This window comes from Danio rerio, chromosome 21, assembly GCF_052040795.2.
Source record: "Danio rerio strain M-AB ecotype USA chromosome 21, GRCz13ab, whole genome shotgun sequence".
Taxonomy (NCBI): domain Eukaryota; kingdom Metazoa; phylum Chordata; class Actinopteri; order Cypriniformes; family Danionidae; genus Danio; species Danio rerio.
Genome location: NC_141041.1, coordinates 32,710,001 through 32,735,738, shown reverse-complemented (window position 1 = coordinate 32,735,738; position 25,738 = coordinate 32,710,001). Strand labels below are relative to the sequence as shown.

At 33.4% G+C, this 25,738-nt stretch overlaps 1 protein-coding gene across 4 annotated transcripts in view; it reads right to left on the bottom strand.

Moving 5' to 3' along the window:
- Window positions 1-25,738, bottom strand: part of zgc:100829 — a 47,455-nt gene that overhangs the window by 17,918 nt on the left and 3,799 nt on the right. For 2 of the 4 annotated variants that reach the window (XM_087299584.1, XM_087299583.1), the window contains exons 3-5: window positions 8,179-8,326; window positions 4,045-4,162; window positions 3,539-3,960 (exon numbers count right to left, since the gene is read on the bottom strand). In XM_087299584.1, the coding sequence (XP_087155710.1) occupies window positions 3,601-3,960; window positions 4,045-4,162; window positions 8,179-8,326 (626 nt within the window). In that variant the 3' untranslated portion in view covers window positions 3,539-3,600. 4 annotated transcript variants of the gene reach the window in all.

The window sequence follows — 25,738 nt, the reverse complement described above, 5'->3', positions numbered from 1 at the left end:
TGTTAATTTCTTTGATTTGGCTTACACTCGTTCTTGTTTAAAGATAATAATTATAAATGTTTGTTTGTTTTTTCTCCCCCATTTATTATTGTTACATGTTTCAATTCAATTATTGAGTAAAAGCTTTAAATGAGAGTAACTGAACCTTGCCTCATTATTGATCTGTCGCACACATTACACCTGTCTCACTTAAATGTTACAGCATCCCACTTTAACATCATAAAACACGTAACAATGATAATACAGTCTCTTGCTGCACTTATCATAAGGGAAAGTAGCACCAACTCACACTAATGATAAGTGAAAGCAGGAGAGGGGTTGTGTTTCAGGACACGAATTAGATCAAATTTAACAGGGAGGGAAGATAATACATTTTCATGCACACAAACCCACGCTCTTTGTCAGCAATGGCCGTGCGCTTACTTATCCATCAATGTAGAAAAGTGAAGTAAAATTTAAATTTTTTAAATTTAAAAAACAATTTGCATACTGACCACCAGGAAACTCCCAATCATAGATACAGTATATGTACATATGTGTATATAATATCTCTGCCTCTGGATGGCCATTCCTCCACTGCACCTTGGTCCCACAATCATTTCAAAGGAGCACTACCCTGTACTAAAATGGCCGATCTATTGACGTATTTCTTCCAATAGACAACAACAGCGTATGCGACATCTAATGTAAATATCTATGGGTCCGAAATGCAATGATGATGTTCTCCTTGAACTTCCGGTTTAAATTACTGATGTCAAAGATTAACCAATGTTAGATGAATCGATAAATCTTATAAATCAATGCACCTTAATAATGCTCATCGAAGCACAGTTTCGTTGCACATGTGCAAAACATGTAAAGCAAATGTGAGAGAAAATAAAGTGAGCACACATTCACTACCGGTCAACAGTTTGGGGTCAGTAGGATTGTTAAAATGTTTTAAAATAAGCTTCTCCTGCTCACCAAGGCTGTATTTATTTCATACAATACTAATTGTAAAAATGTTATTGCACTATAAAATAACTGCTCAAAAGTAGTTATACTTTAATTTAATCATGTATTCCAGTGATTTTAATGATGAAATTTTAGCTTCATTACTCCAGTATCAGAGTCACATGATCCTTCAGAAATCACTCTAATATTAATTATTTTTAAAATTATTATTATTATTATTATTATTATTATTATTATTATTAATGATAATAGTAATAATGACTGGAGTAATAATTTCATTTAAAACTATATACAATAAGAAAGCAGTTATTTTAAGTTTTAAATAACTATTTAACATTTTTACATTTAATAAATGCCACCTTGATTAACAGAATAATTATCTTTAAAAAAAAACTGACCCCAAACTTTTGACTGGTAGTGTAAGTTTATTTAAAAAAGAAATAAAAACACTCTCTGGTTCTATGCTTGAAGAAACAAAACAGAGCATTGGTTCACTGTCTGGCTGTGTTATTGAATCCAACTCAACTGGAACATTTAGCTCACGAACATGTAATATATAAATACTAAAACTGTTTGCAAATATATTAGGCTACAAAGCTTGAAGACCTGTGCTTATAACTCACATAACTTTCATGAGTCCTTGTTTTATTTATATTTTTTGGGGATCCTTCAAATTTTCCTTAATATGTACAATGTACTGTTCATTTTATAAGTTACGCAAGCTGTTTTAAGTCGTTTAACATGTAATTAATTTGATTCAGCTTAAAAATTTAAGACAAACACGACTTTTTTTACAGTGTACTTAAGCATGCTTGCGTTTTGAGTGTCATTTGCACATCCTGTTTTGCTGGTGACAATGTAATACATTGTAATGTGACACATTATTAAAGGGATGAAACTGTCATCGTTTACTCACCCTCTACTTGGTCCAACCCATTATATTCGTTCTGGTAAATGCCAAAGAAGATATATTAAAGAATACCGCAAACCTGTATTCCATAGTATTCATTTTTCATTCTATAAATGTCAATGGTTACAGGTTTGCAACATTCAAGGATGTCCAATTAGTATGGACAGAGAGGACGTGTCCCCGCCAATATTCACAGATTATTGAGATGTCCCCACCGATAACTTAATCGCCTCAAAAACAATAATGCTTTGTGGAAATTTTCCAGTCAGGCTTACTGTGCAAGACTCAGTTGAAACATAGACATAAGCAGCTACATTTCGAAGAAAAGTGTAAGTTACTTGATGTCAAGTTCGCTACAAGTCCACCATAAAAATGTGGAATTTTAAAAATAAACTGTTTCGATTTTGGCCTCCACGACAATTACGAAAAAACAACACTCAGGATAAAATAGTTGTTGCATCACATGCTTGATTTAAAGTTATTTTTTTATTATAATTGAATTTTATTTATTTATTTATGTATTTATGTATGTATTTATTTATTTATTTATTTATTTATTTATTTATTTATTTATTTATTTATTTATGTTTGCAAAATAGAACATGTGCTGTCTGTTTATATGCTCAGAGAAGGAACAGAACATAGACATGGTAAGTCATCTTTTAGCATAAGGTCCATCCATAAATGGAAATATACTTGTAAACGTGTTCCGATAGGGCAGTAAGTGATTATGCACAGATAAACACAAACTAAATGTACATTGCAAAAATTGCAGGGTTTCGCACACTTCCTTCATGTTATCCCAACACAAATCCATTAAGTTAACTTAATTGCATTTACAAATTTAAGTGGACTCGAGATAAAACAATTCCAGAGTCCAAAAAAACCTTAAGAATAGAGTTGTTTCAACTCATCTTAAATAAGTAGTTTGCACAAGCAGCAAAAGTCTTTTTTTTTGTGTAAGTCTTTATTAAACTACCTTTCTTTAGGTTTACGTTTTAAAATCGAGGGGAGGGGGGCAGGTTAAATTAGATGCCTACCGATATCAAAAGCAAATCTACACCCTTGGCAACATTCTTCAAATTATCTTCTTTTGAGTTTAACAGAACGAGTTTGGAACAAGTTGTTGGTGAGTAAATGATGGCATTTTGGAGACTATATGGAAACGTTAGGCTGCTGCTGAAAGTAGTGGTGGTAGTGAGGCTAGCAGGGCGGTGCTCAAACTGCATGCTGTGTGGGTCCTAATGCCCCAGTATAGTGAAGGGGAGTCTATACTGCTCAGTCAGCGCCATCTTTTGGATGAGACGTTAAATCAAGGTCCTGACCCTCTGTGGTCGTTTAACCCCGGCATCCTAGCCAAATTTGCCCACTGGTCTCTGTCCATCATGGCCTCCTAACCATCCCTATATCATAATTGGCTTTATCACTCTGTCACACCAATCAGCTGATGTGTGGTGTGTTGTCTGGCGCAATATGGTTGCCATCGCGTCATCTAGGTGGAAGCTGCACACCGGTGGTGGATGAGGAGATTCCCTCAATGTGTAAAGTGCTTTGAGTGTCCAGAAATGTGCAATACAAATGTAATGATTTATTATTATTATTATTTTATAATCTATCCCTTTAGGTATTAATCAAATAGTTGATTGGTATTTAAATGTGAAATGATCATGAGAATTTGTGGCTCAAAATTGTGTTTAATGCGGTTGGAAACTTCATTGTTGGTGTTACTGTATAAGTTAGACTGCCTGTCTGTTCAAAAATCGCCAACTGGCCACACACAGACAGACATATTGATGCATGAGCAGAGCAACGAAGCCATAAAGAGCCGAGCAATGAGAGAGTTGTTGTGCCGGCGAGATGGAGAGGTAGGTGGGTTGGTGTGGGAGGGTTTTTTCTTTTTTTTTGAAAGGATGAAAAGGAATAATGGAGGAGAAGGCAATGAAAAAAGGAGGAAAGGGGAAGGGAAGGTGCAAAAAGAGGGAGAGATGGAGGCTGTGATTTATTTGGCTGTTGAGCGATGACTCTCCCTGTGGAGAAAGTCCGTCTCGCTGGCCCTCGGCTGTGTCCGAGATTAATGGCGGCAACAGGAAGGTCACCTACACACACACTCGCACACACAGCCACATGAATACACAGTGGCACCAATTTGAGAGGTAAACAAACACACGTGAACAACACACCTTAAAGTTCAACTGAACTCCTGAGCGAGCTTTAGGAGGGAGGTTTTCTCGCCCTGATCGTGCAGGTTCTGCTGATGATCGGTTTGTCAGGTTGCTCTTCAAAGTGCTGGACTGATTGCTGTAAAACATGAAAAGACACGTGAAAACAAACAACGGATTAACGCCCTTCACGGTCAAACAAGTTTCCATTGTGACACACTGCTGAAAGTTTCTGTTAGATATTCATTTACAGTTGTGCTAAGAAGCTTACACACCCCTTTTTACTCCATTTCTTTTTTTCATTCTCCATTTTATTCAATCAGTAAAATACAATGAAGTTATTTTAGAAAAAGAAGTCGTGTAAAATCTTGACAAAAAAATAAGTAATTCAAAACAATTGATAAACGTAGCAAATATATATTTATTTTTTAGGTTTATTTATTATTTGCCCCCCTGAATTATTAGCCCTTCTGTTTATTTTTTCCCCCCAATTTCTGTTTAATGCAGAGAAGATGTATTCAACACATTTCTAAATATAATAGTTTTAATAAGTCATTTCTAATAACTGATTTCTTTTATCTTTGCCATGATGACAGTAAATAATATTTGACTAGATATTTTTAAGACACTTCTATACAGCTTAAAGTGACATTTAAAGGCTAAACTAGGTTAATTAGGTTAACTAGGTAGGTTAGGGTAATTAAGCAAGTTATTGTATGATGATGGTTTGTTCTGTAGACTTCAAAAAATAGCTTAAAGGGGCTAGTAATTTTGACCTTGAATTTGTTTTTAAAAAATTAAAAGCTGCTTTTATTCTAGCCGAAATAAAACAATAAGACTTTCTCCAGAAGAAAAAAATATTAGCAGACGTACTGTAAAAATTTCCTTGCTCTGTTAAACATAATTTGGGAAACATTTAAAAAATTAATAAATAAATAAATAAATCTAAATAAATCAAAGGGGGACTTTCTGACTTCAACTGTATATCATGATACTTTAATAAGTAGAAATTCAATAGACCATTTTATAACACACATACACATAACTTCTATCTCATCTTGCTCCCAGCTAATGCTATAAAATGCTTTTAAAGAATTGCTGAATTCATTCATTTATGTTCAGTTTATTTATATTAAAATAATAACAGCATTTACAGTTAATATTTTTTTCTTTAGTTTAAATAGTATTTTCTTTGCTTTGTAAACTAATTATATGCTTTAACTGCAATTATTACAACATAAAACTTAAATTAGACAGTTCTGAACTGTAAAGAAGATAGTAATAAACTGTAAATATTACAACATAAATCTTTAAATAAGACAAATCTGACCTGTAAAAAAGATTGTTATGAACCATAAATATTACAATATATACATTGGAATTTGATGGGTATAAACTCTTTTTATAGCAGCAGAAATATGTTAATTAGACAGTTATAAACTAAAACAATAAAATAAAATTCATAAAATATACAGTGCAGTGGGTGCAATCCCATAAAACTAATAACATTGCTACCGTATTTTTTTTTAACAAACTTTGGATATAAATAGAAGTAAAATAACTTATAAATTTAGATCGTCTAATTAGTTAACTGAAATATATCAATTTAAATGTTAAAATTTAATAATATTTACAAAACTATTAAAGAAACACTCGAGTTGAGTTTACATTTCTAAATCCATTCAGCCGACCTCTGAGTCTGATGGGAGCACTTTTAGCTTAGCTTAGCATAGATCATTGAATCGGATTGGACCATTAGCATCTCACTTAAAAATGAGCAAAGTTTGACTCTTTTTGTTATATTGTTTACTGAGACATTTAAGAAAATCAAAAGTTGCTGTTTTCTAGGCTGATATGGTACTGATACTCTCATTTTGATGTAATGATCAAAGAATTTTGCTGCCATACCATGTCATCAGCAGGCACAATAGCTGCATTTCCACTGTTTGGCCAGTGCGAGCCAGGGCTTTTATTGGAAGCTTAAGCAGTGAGGCCGAAATCATGTCATGTTTTCACTGTTAGGCTAGAAGCTTGCAGTGCTTATTAAATGAAAACTTTTTTTTATCATTTTATACAACACCCTTACATTTAAAGGGGAAACATAAGGGTGATCTTAAGTAAAACAATAAGAGTTTAATGGATTAAAATCTTTCCATAAAGAGTTTTATGGAATAGCCTATCTTAAACTGAACAGCTATTTGTTTTCTTTCCCTTATTTATTTATTTTGTTGCATGTACTTGTGTGCGATCAGAAAACTAGTGTAATGGCAGCATGCCATCTTTACTAGACTCGGGCAAACTCTGCCTCCGCTTTCACTCTGCTCTGAAGCCTCAGCTTGCCCTCTCTGGCCAAAGGTATTTAGGCTAGAGATCTGCGCAGGACTAAATTTTGAATCCCACTCCCGCCCACTCCCACCAGGTTTTAGTCCGAACCCGACCACTAAACAAAAACGAAAACAAACCAGCAATACAGAGTCAAAACACACACACACACATAAACACACAGCACCAAGCAAGTGACACACAAACAGACGGCATCAAGCTCTCTCTCATTCACACACATACACACACACAGGCAGCACAAAGCTCTCTCTCTCTCTCTCTCTTATTTGCGCACACACACACACACACACACACACACACACACACACACACACACACACACACACACACACACACACACACACACACACACACACACAGACACAGACACAGACAGACAGACAGACAGACAGACAGACAAGCTAAACACAGCATCACGCTCTCATCACACACACATACATATGCACTCGGTAGTCAGAAGCGATGGTGTTAGACTGCTCGCTCCCATCCAAAATTACATCAGTTACCGTCTGCTCTCGCGCTTTATTCGAAAATTTATTCCTGCGACGCAAGAAATCGGGTCGGGTCCCTCGGGTCCCGCGGTACAGCCGCGGTAATGCAGACCTCTAATTCAGACCCTGGAAGTGACCGTGGAAACACGACTGACCCTGGCTCACCCTGGCACACTCACTTTAGGCGCGATAGTGGAAACGTGGCTATTGATATTATGCAGCACCTGAAAATAGTCCACAGCTAGGTAATTCCAACATGACGGGCATATGCTCCTTGTGAAAGCAGGTGGTGGTCACATTAGAAATGGGGATTATTTTCAGGTGCTTCATTACTACAGAAAAGTCAAGTTTTAAATAGGACAATTACTGAAACACTGTTCATTTTTGAGCAAGCTGCTAATGGTCTAATCCTATTCAATAATCTATGCTAAGCTAAGCTAATAGTGCCTCTGTTAGAGATCGGCTGAATATATTCAAACATAGAAAACATTTTAAGTGTTTTTTATCCAGCAACATTACGAAAGGTCATGTGAGACTGGATTTAACTGAGTAATGCAGAAGATACCTTTAAATAAAACACAATTAAAAGTTCCAGTTATGGCGTCTGAAGAGTAGTCGTGTACGTGGTCCGTTTCCAAAAACTTTTTAGTTATGTCTTTAAACCTCAGTGCTTTTGGTTGTATCTGACAGTATTCATTCCTCTACTGTTCTGTAACTTAACAGGGTATATGCACACAGACTTTTTTTTTTAATCAGCCAGCCCTGGGGCTTCAGGTTACAGGTCTTACTGATGTCAAACTTTTGAATAGCAATGAAATCTATATTTGTTATTGGTATTTTGGTATTGGTATTTTTGACACCAAATGCATCATTCCTTGAGGTAGTACTGTAAAATACCTTTTATGATTTTCATGTTCTGCAAGACATCAGATCTGTTCCAGTGTCATAAACCCTCAAACTAAACTTACTCAAATTCCTTAGACTTGGTGTTCAAAAGTTATATTTGGAGTGGGTACCTAAGATCTCAGAAATTAAGGTACAAGAGCTGTCACTGGGGCAGTACCTTTTTAAAAGATACCTATTTGTACCCAAATAGTCCACATTGGTACCATTGGGCATATTAGTGCCCAATTGTACCTAAAAAATACCTTTGAGGTAACATTATGGACCCTTCAAGTAAAAATTTTTACCTTTTGAAAAGGTACTGCCCCAGTGACAGCTTCAGTTACTTTATTTCTGAGTTTATATGTATAGATATGTTTTGTTTTCTAAGTGTTTAGTGTTGTGTTTGTCAGTATTTCAGCTGAAGTGGTGTTCATACTATGAATTGTTGAGGACGCTGGCTGTTTTTCTCTCTCCAAATCCTGAATAGATGATCTTCGAAGATTTAAACTCATCCATCTCTCCAATGACAATGACCTGCACGTCTCCATCTCGTCCCAGCAGCCAACTGACACTCTTACTATGAGCTACAGTGAGAAACAGAGAGAGAGAGAGTCTTAGTGTATATTGCACCATTACTGAAGCTATTTTTAACAATTATTATGCATATTAAAACATAATACTTCAAAGTTATTTATGTATCATGGTTCTTGTTCTTATGAATACACTCAACAATAACAGGATTAAATGGATTGTTCATCTGAAAATGTAATTCTGCTGCATTCTTCACTTGTTCTGAACTAGTTGTTGTTTTTTTAACACAAAAGTTATTTGGAATAATGTTAGGAAGCTGTAAATACTGACATTCATAGTAGGACAAACAAATACTATGGAAGTCGATAACTACCAGTTTCCAACATTCAGCAATATATATTCTATGTTCAACCGAAAAAAAAAAAAAAACTCAAACTGGTTTGGAACAAGTCAAGGATGAGTAATTGATGACAGAGTTTTCATTCTTAGGTGAACTGTCCCTTTAAGGCAGATGAATATGGTTACAAATAACCTGATTGTTCTTACTATACTTCCTCAGTTTGATTGATTACATTAATAATAACAAAAATGTTTGTATTACAAGTTAGTTGAAATTTTTCTTTCTCTTTTTTTTTTTTTTTTTTTACAAGTTAAAGTAAAAATTATGCTTTAGAAAATTTGAAAATCTCATTTTATCACTTCATAATTCAGAAAATCTTGTGAACATCCAGGAAAAAAATATTGAAAAAAAAATGTAGCAAAATATTGAAAAATGTAGTAGCTAGGAAAAAATATTTAATTAAAAGTGTTGAATAAATTCAGGCAAATTATGTAGGAATAAAACCTTCTGTAAAAACCTTCAGAATATAAATACAAATAAAACTATGATACTCATTGTAAAATAAAATAAAATAAAAATAAATTAATTTAAAAGAATGACAAAGTCATGAAAACAAATTTACTTTAAAGTAAAAACAACTTTTTTTATTATTAAAATGAGTTAACAAAGTTTTAAAAAGCAAGTTAAAACAAGTTTAACTTAATATTTTATGTCAGTTTGATTGAAGCAAGTTAAGATGACTAGAAAAGTTAGTTTGATTCAACAACAAACACTGTACAAATGTTCCACACAATTCATTCATGTTTTCCCAACCTTTTAAATTCAGTTAACTTAACACTTTTAACAAATTTATGTGAATTGAACAAAAAATAAGTTGTCCCAATAAAATCTCAAGAATTGTGTTGTTCTGATTTTTTTAAACAAAAATATTCTTTTGTGTACATCCAAACACAAAAAATCCAAAAAAATACACTTTAGTAAAAAGGCAAAAAATTGACATGGTGTGTTAAAAATATTATTTTAGCTTGCAGTATCTCAACAGTGTCAATTCTGTAAACAAAATGAGTTTTGAAAACAGTTTAAGGCTAATTGTACTACATCACATTAAACTGCAACTATCTTATGAGGATCATATGAACAACTTGCTTTTTTGGAAGAACAAATGTTTTTAACAAACTAAACAAAATGAGTTAGTAAAGTTAAAGGTGTATAAGAAACAGAAAAGGCTTAACAGGGAAAACTGAAAACCCTCCCATGTGAAACTGGTTCTACTTGCAGGCCTTGTGGCAAAACAACAAGATTCCAGCTGAACAGCCTGACTGACAGATTCGTGATCCCAATGAAGACAAACCAACATGTCAAACCAAACAGTCAAGACCTTCAGCAGGAGCTGAAGAAGCATGTGAGAAAGAGAGCACAAACCAAAGCAGAAATAGAAACCATTTATTCTTTAAATGTCTAAAGAGGGATTGCCTACCAAAACAATTCTAGAGATTCATACATATTTTTGGTCTGAATTATTGCTTGACTCGTGAATCCTGCCAGTGACTCTTTGACTTTGAGACAAGATTAGAGCTAATGTCAATGACAAAAAAGCATGATTAGAATACACTGACTGAACATAAAAGTACATAAACACTTAAATCTGTTTTCAGGCCAAACCCAAAGCAAATAATTTCGGAAACTTTTTGACTCTCAACTAATTTAGACTTTTTCCTATTCACATTTGGCTTTAAAAGACAAAGATCAATGTAATAAAGTAACTTATAACTGATGTTTTTGTCTTTTACATAAAACCTTATAGTATCAGTAAGGACAGTGCTACTTACAGAAATAATTCCATTTAATTTTTTATGTTTTTGAAAGGTGTCTCTTGAAGTGTGCATTAATTTAATAACAAATACTAAAATCTGAAATATATTAACTTTGAAAGTAACCATTTTCCAACATCAATATATTTTAGATCTGCATTTTCAGCAATTCTACAACCCCATTTAAATCCTTAAGAAAAACTTTACTGTTATTTTTATAACACTGTACAATTGCTGAGTTCCACACAATTGCGGAAGTTAACTTATTAGTTTTTACAATTTTAAGTAGATTGAGCCAAACAATTAAGTTGTCCCAAAATAATATATAATAGGCGCCAATAGCCTATGTTTAAGCGCGCCAACATATAGCACCATGGTGCTTACGGCGAAACAAGTTCAATTCCCAGCTGGAGGTCCTTTGCCAACCCTTCCCCTCTCTCTTCTCTCAATATTATCCTGTCTGTAACCACCACTATCCAAATTAAAGGTGATAAAAAAGTTGTCCCAAATAAACACAAGAATTTTGTTGTTTCAGCTTATTTTAAATAAGTTTTTTAAACAAACAGCAAACAGTGTAGCAATAATATAGTTCCTAAATTCTGCTTTTTGTTGAAATTGATCATTTTTAGGATGGATAAAACTGTCTAAAAGTCTTTTTAAGAAGGTAAATGTAGACGTTTTTAAGAAAAATTAAAGATTTTACATTTTAACTGTAATTAATAATTTAAAAGGCAAATAAATACATCAAATTTTCTCCAAATGTAAATTTAAAGGATGCACATGAGTTCAAAGTTATGCTATATATATATATATATATATATATATATATATATATATATATATATATATATATATATATATATATATATATATATATATATATATATATATATATATATATATATATATATATATATATATACACAAAATAAAACCAAAAAGTTTGGGGTCATTTTTTTCATGTTTGTTTTTTAAGAAAATTATTCTGGTTATTAATGATGCATTTATCAAAAGTAAAAAAAATCTTAAAAAATTATTAAAAATTTAAATAAGTGATTTCTTATTGTAAGTAGTTTCAAATTAAAATATTACTCCAGTCATTACTGCATTTATTACTATTGCTTTTATTAATAATAATATTAATAATTATTGTAATAACAATAATAATTAATATTAGAATGATTACTGAATGATCATGTGACTGAAGACTGGGGTAATGAAGCTGAAAATTCTTCATTAACTTCACTAGAATAAATTCTTGAATTAAATTATAAACTACTTTTGAACAGTTATTTACAGTCCATTAAGATTTCACAATTTTACTATTTGTACTATATTTTTGACTAAATAAATCCAGCCTTGGTGAGCAAGAAAAGCTTATTTTAAAACATTTAAAAACCTAAACTTTTGACAGGTAGTGTATATTTTCGATACTTTTTAGTAAACAACAACAACAACAACAACAACAATAACAACAACAACAACAACATTTAAGATTAAGGATACCATATGATATGATTAAATTATAATAAAAAAAAGTGATTTTCCTACACTTAGACATGAACACATTTCCAACTAAATGTGGAAAATTGATTTTCATGAACGACCGACAGATAGTGGTTCTGCTTTAAAAAACAAAAACAAAACAAAAAAAATTAATGAAAATAAGATAAAGTATATTAAAAAGGTTAAAAAAAAGAGTGTTAAGAAATGTGTACTGGAAAGAAAAAACATTATAAGTTTGCTAATATTTTTAAATATAATATAATATATTAAAAATAAGTATATAAAACACAAATTAAAAAGTAAATATTTTAAGTAATCATATTATGCCATCATTAACTGCCAAGAGTGTTTATGAGTTTAGAATTTTTTGCTTTAAATCAAGCCCTTTTACAGGCCTTATATTAGTAAAACTGCAGACGTAAACTTGTTAAATCAATAAATAAACTAAAAATCAAAAAATTAAAAAAACAAATTAAAACAAAACAATTAAACAAAACACAACAAAATAAAAATATATATTACAAGGACATCAAAAACTTGAAGGATAGTGCATGCAAGATAGATCTCACACTCCCTCACACACAAACACACATAATAATAATATACAACAATTGATAATCACATCTGCAATCATGGTATCCTCCCACAATCTCCCTTTCTCTTCCTCCTCAGTGTTTTCTGTGTGTCTGTGTTTCCTGCACTCTTCCTGCTTTGTTGGCAGTGGTCTGTGTGAGGCAATGGAACTTGGCCTGCCTGACATTTCCTTTCTTGCTCCAAAACTGGGTCAGTAACAGAAGAGTTTCCTCTGCCTTGTGCAGCAGCTCACTCAACGCAAGGGTCAAGATGTCTCCAGAGACTCTCTTTATTGTTATACTTTATTACAGTATTGTATGACAAACCCTATTTTACACAATTAAGCCGCTCTCCTAACCGGGTTTGCTTTAACAGGGTTTGCACAGAGGCAGTGAAGATGTTGTATGAGTGTGTTATTGACCTGCAAGAACAGCTGCCGTTGTCTGAAGAAAGTCTGAAGGACTCTCTGTTCTCTGCTGAGGTCTGAGAGTCACGGACATGATAATCACTGCTCTGTGATTGGATATAAAAACAACTTCCTTCTAGAGTGACGCACATCAGCCAGAATAGCCCTAAATTATCATTTCAGTGGTCTGTGCTGCATTGTTTATCATCGACTTCTGTATGAACAGTAGTTACTTTACAGATCAAATTAGATTTCTGTCACTCCAAGGAAAGTTTATTCCCCCACAAATCTGATGCTTCAAAATTGTAAGACTTGTTTACACCTTCATGTTTACACCTGCTGCCTTAATCTTTCTCTTTTGTCCACTTCAAAAACGGGGAGTCTGTGAGTGATGTTTCAATGTAACATTTCGAAATAAACTCACAACATTATGGAAAGTGATACAAAGACAAGCAGCTTTTTTTTTTTTTGTCAAAACCATGCCGGATGCAGTTTGTTTGTGTCAAACAAAGGTACACCTTACTATCCAGTTGGACCCCCTTTGCCCTCAGACTTAATCCTTCGTGGCATAGATTCAATAAGGTACTGGAAATATATTTCTCTGAGATTTTGGTCGTGTTGTGCATTCAGATATGCTCTTCTGCATACCTTGGTTGTAACGAGTGATTAGTTGAGTTACTGTTGCCGTTCTATCAGCTCGAACCAGTCTGGCCATTCTCCTCTGACCACTGGCATCAACAAGGCATTTGCGCCCACAGAACTGCCGCTCACTGGAAATTTTTTCTTCGTGTTCTGTAAACCCTAGAGATTGTTGTGCTTAAAAATCCCAGTAGATCAGCAGTTTCTGGAATACTCAGACCAGCCCGTCTTGGCACCAACAACCAGTGGTGTAAAGTAATTAATTACAAATACTCAAATTACTGCAATCAAGTAGTTTTCCTCAGAAATTGTATTTTACTAAGTAGTTTTATAAATGTGTACGTTTACTCTTCCTTGAGTACATTTTAGTGCAGTATATGTACTTTTACTCCACTACTTTCCTTCAACCTGCAGTCACATGTCTACGGGGATTAGAAATATCAGTCCTGTAATTCCTGTCCAATCAAATTGCACATAGAAGGTAAATCGCCTCATAATGAGCTACCTCAAGACATGGGCGATTTATAATTGCAGCAAACTGTTTGGAAGCATTTAAAGTGTCCAAGAAGATGTCCAAAATCATCACACGCATTGACCCAGAGACTGTTTAGATGCATGTCACTGATGAGAAGATGACGGATGTTTACTGTATGATGACCGAAATGACCTTAAACACCCAGCAGGCGCAAGATGTCAACATGCGTTAGAATGACGTTGTACCCCAGTGTCGGAGACATTGCATTTTGTTTGGAAATGAAAATCATGTTGATGTCAGAACTCAAGGTCAGGCCAACGTCTATCCTGAAACCCACCAAATATCAACGTCTAATGATTTTACAGCTTGACTTTGTGAGGACGTTACCAGTATGACGTCTATCAGACATTGGATTTTGGTTGCCATACCTGATAAATAAATGTCAGTATTGGACATCAACATGACTTTGGTTTAAGATTTTGGCTTTAATTTCTACGTTGGATTTTGGTTAATTTCTAACACAACCTAAAGTCAACCAAATATCAACGTTATTTGACAACATTATTGGACATCAAAATAACGTTATACTTAGACACTGACTAGACATTGAATTGTGGTTACCTGACATCACAACCTAAATCTAACCTAATATTAATGTCTTATGACATTGTGTGCCTACTGGACAATAACTAATTGCACTACAGAATGTTACGTTTACACACACACTTCCACAGATTACATGTAAACGCATCAGCTCTTAACAGCAAAATACTCACTATTTCTAATACTCACAATACTCACTACTCTTGAGTACTTTAGAAAGGGCTACTGTTTAATCTTAATTTGAGTAAATTTTACAACAAATACTTTTACTCTACTTACACTACATTTTTAGGCAAGTAAAGGTACTTTTACTTAAGTATGATTTTTCAGTACTCTTTCTACCACTGCCAACAACCATGCCATGTTCAAAGTCATTTAAAGCACCCTTATTCCCCATTCTGATGTTCTGTTTGAACTGCAGCAGCTCATCCTGATCTTGTCTACATGCCTAAATGCATTAAGTTGATGCCATGTGATTAGCCGATTAGAAATTTGTGTTAACATGTTGTTGGACAGGTGTACTTAATAAAATAAGAGTGCATAAGCAGGACTGGTAAATGAATATGTTTACTTTAAATATGTATTATCAATTATACCATTCCCCTTTAACCCTTTAACTGCACCACTAAGAAATAAATATTGAATAGCATTTCTTAACTGCTAATGTTGTTATTTAACACACTCAATGCATTTTTTTCCCAACACATCCCATAGTTTTTAAAATATCAACCTCTACCAAATGGTTGATATGTTGGTATATGGTAAAAGTACCAGAACCGTTACACATATGTGAAAAATTTGAAAATATGAAGAGTAAGACCAATTTATTTAAAACATAATCTAGATAAAACACTTTGTATACTAAATCCTCTTTATTTTTTGAAGTATGCCATAAAATATATTTAAAAAAAAATTTACAATAAAACCAAAATCAAGTGTAGTAGTGCAACAGGATTATGTTTGTTTGATTTTTTGTAAACCAACAATGCTGTGTATCATTCTTTAAATGACTTTTAAAGTCATTATTTAAAACAGGCAAAATATAGTCAACCATTTGGTAGAACAGGCAGTTCAAGAGATTTCAGACAGCAAAGCTTAAATCATAGGTCTCAAACTTGATTCCTGGAGTGTCAGCCTGATCTCACGAGGAAACGCAAGTATTTTGCGTTTTGTCAGTCTAGTGGCTGATTTGTACGTATTTATACAAGTTCAGTCATATGAAAATGTAAGATTTTAAAAAGGAGGCATGGCACCCAACCCCACCCCTAACCCCAAACGTCATTGTGTGATGAGCATATCGCACTAAATTGTATGAATTAGATTGTACGAATTCATAGGAATTAGTCTCTAAATCAAAAAATTATAACAAAACAAAAATTACTTTGTAAGGTTGTAGACATGAAGCTAAATCTAGCACGTTCTGCTAATTGGGGCTGCGCAATGTATTGTTTAAGTATCGATATCGCAAAGTCACATGGCAGGTAATGCAAAGTTTAACCATAATAAAGTAAAAGTCATTTATCATGCATGTGTTTTTAAAGCATGTAACTGTGAGCATTTCAAGATTGTTTAAAGCGTCCTGGCACATAAAATTATAATGTTTCAAGTTAGCAAAGGTTAATTGTATTAATTTGTTTATGCGATGAAGATTTTAGTGTTATTTTACATTTGATTATTAAATGGATGTACCTAAATAATGAAAGACTCTCCAAAAACTATTTCACTTGTGTTTGCTCTATTGTATTTAGGAATTTAGGTTTCAGGCGATGATGTGTACAGTGTTAGATTTCACTGTACATTTAGCGGACATTTGTGCTGAAGGCGTGGTGAATGCAACGCATTGAGATTTGGCCCATTAAACAGTTGATAAACTCAAGAGTCTTTCAGCGCTCTCTCCGAAATCACTCAGTTGATCTCGGCTGGTGGATTAACATTCACCACGATTGCTCTTATTGGCGCCATTATTTGTAACTTTAAGTGGGTTTGCAAACCTGTCTACTCTTCATGTACTGCTTCTTCCTCAGACTTCAGCTGTTTGCAGTTCCCGCGGTTACAAAACCACCCGTTATCCCGATGAGGTGTGCCTGAAAAGCGTGAGTGCGGTGTCGCGTGCGCATCCCTCCATTGGAAATAACGAACTTGCCATAGTTAATAGCCTCAGTCATAGTTAACCTCTGTGCGTGGTTAATAGTCTCAGCAACAAACTTCCGCACAGTTTGCATAACTGTTGCAGCAGTTTTGTTCCGTGAAGAAACAGGGTGTTGAGAAGCCTTTTTGATTAATTACCCATGACTAATTAAAGCGCGGTTAATCGTTGCATCCCTACATGGGACAATAACCGTTTTTAAGGTATACTGTGGTTTGAAAAAGTCAAGGTTTTAAAACCATCAAAGTTTTCTGCTATATCTTCCCCAAGTTTTGTGATTTTTTTAATTTACATTTTCTGTTTTAGTTCAGACTTTTTTTTTGTTTTTAAGACAATATCTCTTGCAGAAAAAAAAAATCCAAAGATGCTGCTTTAAATAGTAAAGAAATCATGTTTTTAAAACTTATGAAGACCGCAAAAGTCAATGATTCATTTTAATTGTTTACTGCTAAGTTTCTCAAAATAAAATATTTTGTGATCAAAAGGGAAAAAAAGATTTTGTTTTTTTTACCCAGACATTACTTTTTTGAGCAGTAATCACAATACCATGAGACATGTTTTTTTTTTTATTTTTTATCCAAGGTTATCATACAATCAGAATCTTATACCGGGCATTGCCTAGTGTCGAAGCAGCTTAACATAGAAGTTCTAGTAAATTGAAACTGTGTCAGCTTAGATCAGTTTTTTTTTTCATTTAAGCTTTTATTTACATAAAAACCTTGATTTTATTTCTGCATCTGCATTTCTGCAATATTTAACTTCTGATATGTTCACAGAAGCTGCTTAATCATGTTTGTCTTGACAAGTGAGAACCAAAGAGGTTTATTATTGTGTGTTACTTGGCACATCTGAGCTTCTGCAAGAGTCAATGAAGTTTGTTCTTGTGTGTCAAACAGGTTTGGTTGAGCTTCTGTTTATGTTTGTTGATCAATGTTTATATTTGAACAAAAGCTTACGTTATTAATCATGTGATCATGCCTCTTCAGAATAATTGGATTAAACTGTTCAATACTGATTTATTCATTTTTTCATCTCTTTATGAACATTTTGAAGCACCTAAACACAGAAATCTCTCAAAATGTTTTGAAAATATATATTTGTATTTGTGTTAATGAACAAAATTCAGTGACTGAATGATGACAGAATATTAATCGTTGGGTGAAATAACCCAGTTACACTTCACAATAAAGTTTCATTAACTAAAATGTCAACGTTAGTTAATGTATTTACTAACATGAACAATAATTGTAAAGCATTTCATAAACACAGTTCAATATTTACTAGTATATTATTAAAATACCAATTTGTGATTATTAACTTTAGTTAATGCAATGTGAGTTAACAGGAACTAACAATGTACAACGGTATTTTCATTAATTAACATGAACAAATACTGTAAAAAATGTAATATGCTCATTGTTTGTTCATGTTAGTAAATGCATTAGCTAACTTTAATACATCCTAAAGGGGTCATTAGTAACACTTTACAATAAGAATTTTCCTTCTTGTCAAATCATTCTTAGCATGATTGTTGTAGAAAGTTCTATCATCACTTATTCACCCTTGACTTATTTGACTTTCTTTCTTCTGTTAAACAGAAAAAAAAAAAACCTGAAGCCATTGACTTCCATATTAATCCTACTATGAAATTCAATGGTTACAGGTTTTCAGCTTTCATCAAAATATCTTCTTTTTCCCATTAAACAGAAGAAAGAAGCTCATGAAGCTCTGAAGCCACACAAGATTGAGTAACAAGTTCATTTTTGGGTGAACAACTTTGCCTTTAAATAGATCAGTCATTTCAGACTTTTTAGCCTGCCAAAGTTCTGGCTCTTCCAGTAACAAAGCCGATATGCCAGATTCCACGAGCTCTCTGTATGCCTAACCAGTTTAAATGGGTGTAACTTTCATTTTTCCATTGCTTTGTTAGTTTTTTCACATCTCTCAAGCTCCTTTGCTGCTTTACAGATACCCTCTATCTTTCAGATGCATTCCTCTCCTATCTGGACAGTTTACTCCTCCCTATACCCACTTTTACATTGGTCTCTAGTCAGTGATGTCTGGGGCCTTGTGGGTTAAAATGTTGTACAGTTAAGGGAATGTCTTCCCCCCAGTTGTACAGAATTTTTGGCCGGAAGTTTGTGGTATTTCAGTGTCACAGTAAAGACATCCTTTGGTAAATATCAGATTCTGTTGATATGGTATTAGATGATATTACATGCAAGTTTCCACTAACATGTTGATGTTTTCTGCTCATTCCAAAGACTCTAAACCAGAGTTTTGTGTCTGGTCAGCGACATCCATGTTATACCAATTAGCTTACATCTCAGACATACAGTGCCCCCCACAAATATTGACACCTATTGTAAATATAAGCAAATAAGTCTTTATTTTTATATATTTGATCTTTTATGTAAAATATCAACCAAAAAAAAAAGACACTTGAGTTTTTGGATGAGTATACAGTTTTATTCTGGTTGGATGTTGTTGTTGTTGCTGAAACCTTTTCAAACGATTTGCTATGATGTACTGTAATTGACGTTGGGTTGTAGTTTTGAAGACTTTCCGATCTTACTAACATATTTAATTCTCCATCTGTGAGTTTTAGAGATTTAGAGATTGGACACTCAAACTACTCTTGACAGTGCATTTGGACAAAAACAGACACACGTACTCTTCCAGACTGATTCATAGCATTTTCAGTAGAGGGAAATTTCTTAATTATTGCCCTGATGAAGAAAATGGGCATTTCTGAAAATGGGTGTTTCTGCTATTTCCTAATCTAAAGTTCTCAGAAGTCTTTCAAATCTATTTGCTTTTAACCACTGTGATGGATAAATTGACCAATGCATATGTTTAAAAAAAAAGGTAAAATATAGACAAGCTTTTGCCTGTATCAGATTTTCTTGTTGTGATTAATTGCAGAAGCTTTTAATCAAAGCATTATCATGGTATCATCCTAAGCTGCAATAAAGATGATTTTAACAGGCATAATGACTATTAAATGCATATTGTTATATATATATATATATATATATATATATATATATATATATATATATATATATATATATATATATATATATTAGGGATGTAACGGTATCAGAATTTCGCGGTACGGTAATACCTCGGTATGAATGTCACGGTACGGTATTTATTGAATCATTTACAGGAAAAAACAAAACTTATGAAAATACTCCAAAAAAGTGCCAAAAGTGTCAATGACATACAAATTAGCCATCTATCTGTAAGCTTTGAAACAGGAACTTCAATTTTAATAAAAAAAAATTATTAAACCATGTAAAAAAATAGTTTCAATTTAGTATTGTTGAAAACTCATCACATTCAACATTTAATCACACTCAGCCCATCTACCCAGATGAGAGCTCTGCTAGTCGGACTTCTCATCAAGCATCTCCCGCTGGATCTAATCTCACTATATTTATTAAACGGGATATTTCATTTATCTTGTTGTCTTTATCTAACGACATATTCCCTGACTTTGGGCATTGGAATCTATTACTTGTTCTCAGGTAACGTGTTTTGGCTGAGCGCAAAGATAAGTTAATGATTAATGTAACCACGTACATTCTGTATATTGACTGATCGCCTTTATTTCCTATAATGTAAAAACTTATTGTATGTTATACTTTTAAAATGGCCATTATCGATTCTTAAAACTGATACTCAGCAAAAGAGAGGCTGTGTTTCGTATTTTCACTGAAATTGAAAGGAGGCAGTTGTTATCGGCTCCGTTTTGTTATAAATATCCACACAGTGATGACGCTCATGCAGCACGGCGCCTCAACATTTCTGCTGTCTAAGTTGCTAATATTAAAATGAAAATAGGCAGTTCCTTAAATCATGTTTACATTTTATTGTTGAGAAAGTGAAACAACGAAGCCAGGGTGATGTGAATGAAGTTATAAAGTACACTGTTCCCTTTGAAGATTTACCCGTCTCCTCGGTATAATCTGCTTTTCCATATCAAACTGAGAAGAAGAGACTGCAGCCTTGATCAAACTTGCGAAGTCTGAACTTACACGGAGATAATGCAGGACTGAACTGTGCGTGTAAAGCAGGTCGCACACCAGAAGCGACGCTCGGCGGCGCGCCGCGCAGCGCCACGTATTTTAGAATTCTAATTATAGGTTTCTATCAGGATACACACACCGGCGCCGCAAGTCGGCGGCTGTCGGCGGCGCCCGGCGACGGCTCAGGACGCAGTTCATTTTTCAGCCGCGCCACAGAGCGCCATCTGATTAGTTTCATGTTAAATATCATTCGAATGTGCGCGTCTGGTGTGCGATACTTTAATCTGTCATGTACGCGCCGTGTCGCGGCGCTTCTGGTGTGCGACCTGCTTTAGAGTTTTCCAGCTCTTTTCATCCCCGCTTCTAGCAGCACACTCCATTTCCGCATTACTGGATCTGTAGCAACAACAGACCGCAAGGGATGATGGACAAGCATGGGCTGATGGCAATTGTAGTTTTCGTTACCTCCCGTTCGCTTCATTCGCCTGAGCAAATTTTCTCAGAAGACCTATAGTTTTACCGAGTCATGCGACTTCGGTAATATCGAAAAAAATTAATATTGCGGTATGACGGTATTTACAATACCGTTACATCCCTAATATATATATATATATATATATATATATATATATATATATATATATATATATATATATATATATATATATATAAAAGCTTCTGTATTGCAGTTGTGAATTGCATTATAGGACCCTAATCTCTGCTCTGTCGACTTTTGATGTTGAAAATTCACCTCTATAGTTTAACATAGTGACTTTTATTGTCATTTTAGTAGTTTGAAAATATTATATAATAAACAATACATAGAGAGATAAGTCTGTCAAATGAAGGAAAACTGGCAGTTTATTACCAGGTTTTTGTACCGTAATATACAACAGAAACCCAAACAATATATCATTTTAAACTATTAAAAATGTTAACAAAAGTCACTTTGCAAGACTAAAAGTTGTTAGAGGAAATATCAAAAAAATAAACGGGAAAATAAAATAAAAAAATAATAAAACATGAATCACAAAATATGGAAAAGTTTTGCGAATATTTTTAGTTTCCAAATGTTCAGAGTAAATATATATTTGATACAAATTAACTTGCAAAACGATGCAAAAGTATAATAAGTAACACTTAAAGTATCATTACTATCAGTAAATGCATTAGACTCAGGATTAAATTAACAGTGAAAAATAGCCATATTATAGTTACGTTAAAACAATATTAATATGACACCTTGATTTTATTAGTTATTAACTCCATTTAATAAAATTATTACAACTTTTTAAGTTAATGTCTAAAGTAAGAAGTTAACATCACCTAAGATCAATAAATGCTTTTTTTAGTATTCATTACACTGACTTTAGCTAAATTAACTTTAACTTAACTAATTAGCTTAAAGTTAACCAATGGTGCTTTACTAAACAGAGCTAATGAACAATAGGCATAAAAATAGTCTGAATTCTCAATATCGTAGACCAGATCAACATGCGAAAATGTTCACGTTTGATAATAAATCGCTTATAAAGGCTTCAAGCATTTGCTATTGTGATAATCAACCACTGAATTACAACAATCTGAATATAGTTAAAAGCCGCTCTAAAATATTAAACAATGAATAATTATTCATAAGAATTGTAAGTTTCCACTATATAAATAATGTGCATGTTTAATATCAGGGTATATTCAATTATTGAATATACCAGCATATGTTTAAATGTTCAAATATATTCAATATGAATTCATAGTGGTACCATGTAATTATCTTATTATTTAATTATCTAAATTAGTAATCTGTTGAGCAAAAGGTTAAATATAATATATTAATATATGCAGTTGAAGTCAGAGTTATTAGTTATTAGTTTTTTTCTTTTTTTTTTTAAAATTCGTAAATGATGTTTAACAGAGCAAGGACATTTTCACAGTATGTCTGATAATATTTTTTTTTTCTTTTGGAGAAAGTCTTATCTGTTTTATTTCATCTACAATAAAAGCAGTTTTTATTTATTTATTTTTTAATTTTAAGGTAAAAATTATTAGCCCCTTTAAGCTATTTTTTTGTCATTAGTCTACAGAACAAACCATCGCTATACAATAACTTGCCTATACCCTAACCTGCCTAGTTAACCTGATTAAAGTTAAGCCCACTTTAAGTCACTTTAAGCTGAATAGAAGTGTCTTGAAAAATATCTAGTCAAATATTATTTATCGTCACTATGGAAAAAATTAAATAAATCAATTATAAGAAATGAATTAATAAAACTATTGTGTTTAGAAATGTTGAAAAAAATCTTTTCTTTTCTTAAAGAGCCCATGTTATGGGTTTTTGAAAATTCCCCTCCATGTAGTTTGTAACACAGCTCTAAGTGAAGTGAAGTATCCAGCTAAGGCTTAAATCTGTAAGATTAGTGTTTACAACGGTTGATTCCTCATAGTGCTTCAAACGAGTCGCCTTGATACCGAGTCATTAGGTGTTTCGCCATGACGTACGAACAAAACCAAGTTATTCACGTGCACGCGCAAACCCGGAAGATTTTAAACCTGCGGCCCCGCCCTCTGACATAGAATCCCAGACACACACACAAACCCACAAACACACACACACAAACATGCCGGTCGATTGAAGTCACACTGCAGATGGATATTATCGAGTCTCTACCCAAAGATGAAACCTCAGCATTATAACCAAGCAGTTGGAAACTACTGGAAACTTCTGGAAACTACATGCTACAAAGAATACTTCATCGGCGTTTGTTAAAGGAAGGATCAGTAAAGAGTAACTTACTGATGGACGTCAGGATGGGTTTCTTCCTCCATTTCTCAAGTGTAAGTACGTGCGATTAAAGTTGTTGCCTCGTTTACTCTAGCTTGCAAATGTATTTAGTTGTGATTTGTTACTTGTAACCGCGTGAACTGTATCAGTTTAACTGGCAATATTCTCTTATCGCGTGCAAAGTCACGTTAAAAACGCGACGCGTGCTGCTTTGTTTACGGAGCTCCGTGGACGAGGTAGTGTGTGCATGCGTGTGTGTGTGTGTGCGTGTGCTGTCGTCCAGAGATATGTGTGTGTGCGCGCGTTGTCTTCCAGAGGTGTGTGTGTGTTTTTGTGTGTGTGTGTGCGCGCGCAAGGACGAGGGCAATAAGTGTGTTTGTGTGTGTGTCTGTGAAAAGAGCAGAGTGAGACAAGCTAGGAGATCTCCTTGACAGTTTTTGGAGTTTTTGCTCAATAAAATAGTTTGTCGTCAGTATTTTCAAGTCCATCGACTGTATTTACATTGACCCACTGGCAGCTAAAATCCACACCTACACTATCGAGCGTGTATGAACTGTGATTACTTTTATATTGCTGATTAGCTGTTGGGCATTTCACTCTCTGACTGAAGGCAGTCGACCAATCGCAACAGACTGTCATTGGTCCAATCAGCGCAGATTAGCTTCGCACTAAGGAGGGGTTTGGGAACAAATGAATCACTGGACGATTCATACGGGAGTCGCTGGAATAATTAGGTAAAAATAAATGCAGATTATAAGACCATGAAAGTGTTTTTTGACCTTGCATGCATATTAGACTGTTGTTGGAGACCCTTACAACCAAGATATGACCCTATTTCATGTATAATAAGGGCTCTTTAAAATTCTTATTAATAAAAGACATTTCACAGCCTATTTTGCTCAAGTTTACCAAGAGTGCCAATATTAGTGGATACTCATCTTAGGTAAACGTTTTATGCTAAAAAATAAATAAACAAAAAAAAGCTAAATCTCGAGTTGATTCTGACATCACAAGATGTTTTCCTGAAGTCTGCAGTACTATAGCGGTAAAGTGGGTGCTATCGGCTCAGCTATTCTGTCCTGGCTGAGTCATGTGCCACATTAAGATTCGTTCCATATGAGGTCATTTAAAAAGCAGCAATAAATAGCAGGAGCAGACTGGCATGGCATGACGTTTTCAGTTTTCTGTGGCTCGCGGATGCGGGAACCGTAAAACCCGCTGATTAAAGATGTGCTTCAGCAATTCTGAGTTCCCACATTTAAACCTCAAGCTTTGATCTCCACAGACCCTGATGAGCTGCCTCAAGAACAAGAACAAGAAACTAACTTCAGGAAGAGTGTATGTGTGACTGTCATGCTAACTGTATGTCTATTGCACAAGCAGAGTACTCAGCTAAAATGATGTACGTCTACAACCATGATGTTCTTAAACTTTACTTTCTTATATAATTTTACAGATGTTATTAGAATCTACCCACCCTTATGATGCTTTAACACTCACTTTAAATTGTTGCATGTAGCAAAATCCCAGTGTAATTTTCCCATATAACTGAAAACACATGAAAATCAAGCAAAAAAAAAATAAAATAATAATAATAATAATAACAACAACAACCATAAGACAATAATTAAAATTAAGTCAATATCGTTCATTATAGTCATCAGCAAAAAAAATTTGAATAATGATATTATTTTACTACAATAATAATAAAATATTATTATTAAATATTGTTTATCAATATATTATTAATTTATGTATTATTCTCGTAATAATAATAATAATAATAATAATGGTAATGATAATAATAATTATTATTATTATTATTAATATTATTATATAATTTTATTATGAATTATATTATTATTTTACTAAATATATTGTTAATAAATATATAATTAATTAAATAATTATTCTTTTAATAATAATAATAATTATTATAATTATTATTATTATTATTAGCAGCAGCAGCAACAGCATTATAATAATTACTGTTGTTTTATTCAAATAATAATTTACTAAACCATAATCATAATTTTTATTCTTTTATTAAACTTCTCATTTTATTATTTTTTTTAACTATTATTATATTCAAACTATGATCTTATATTTCTGATTGTGATCAGGATTTGATCTTCCAATGATAAGTTTACTAA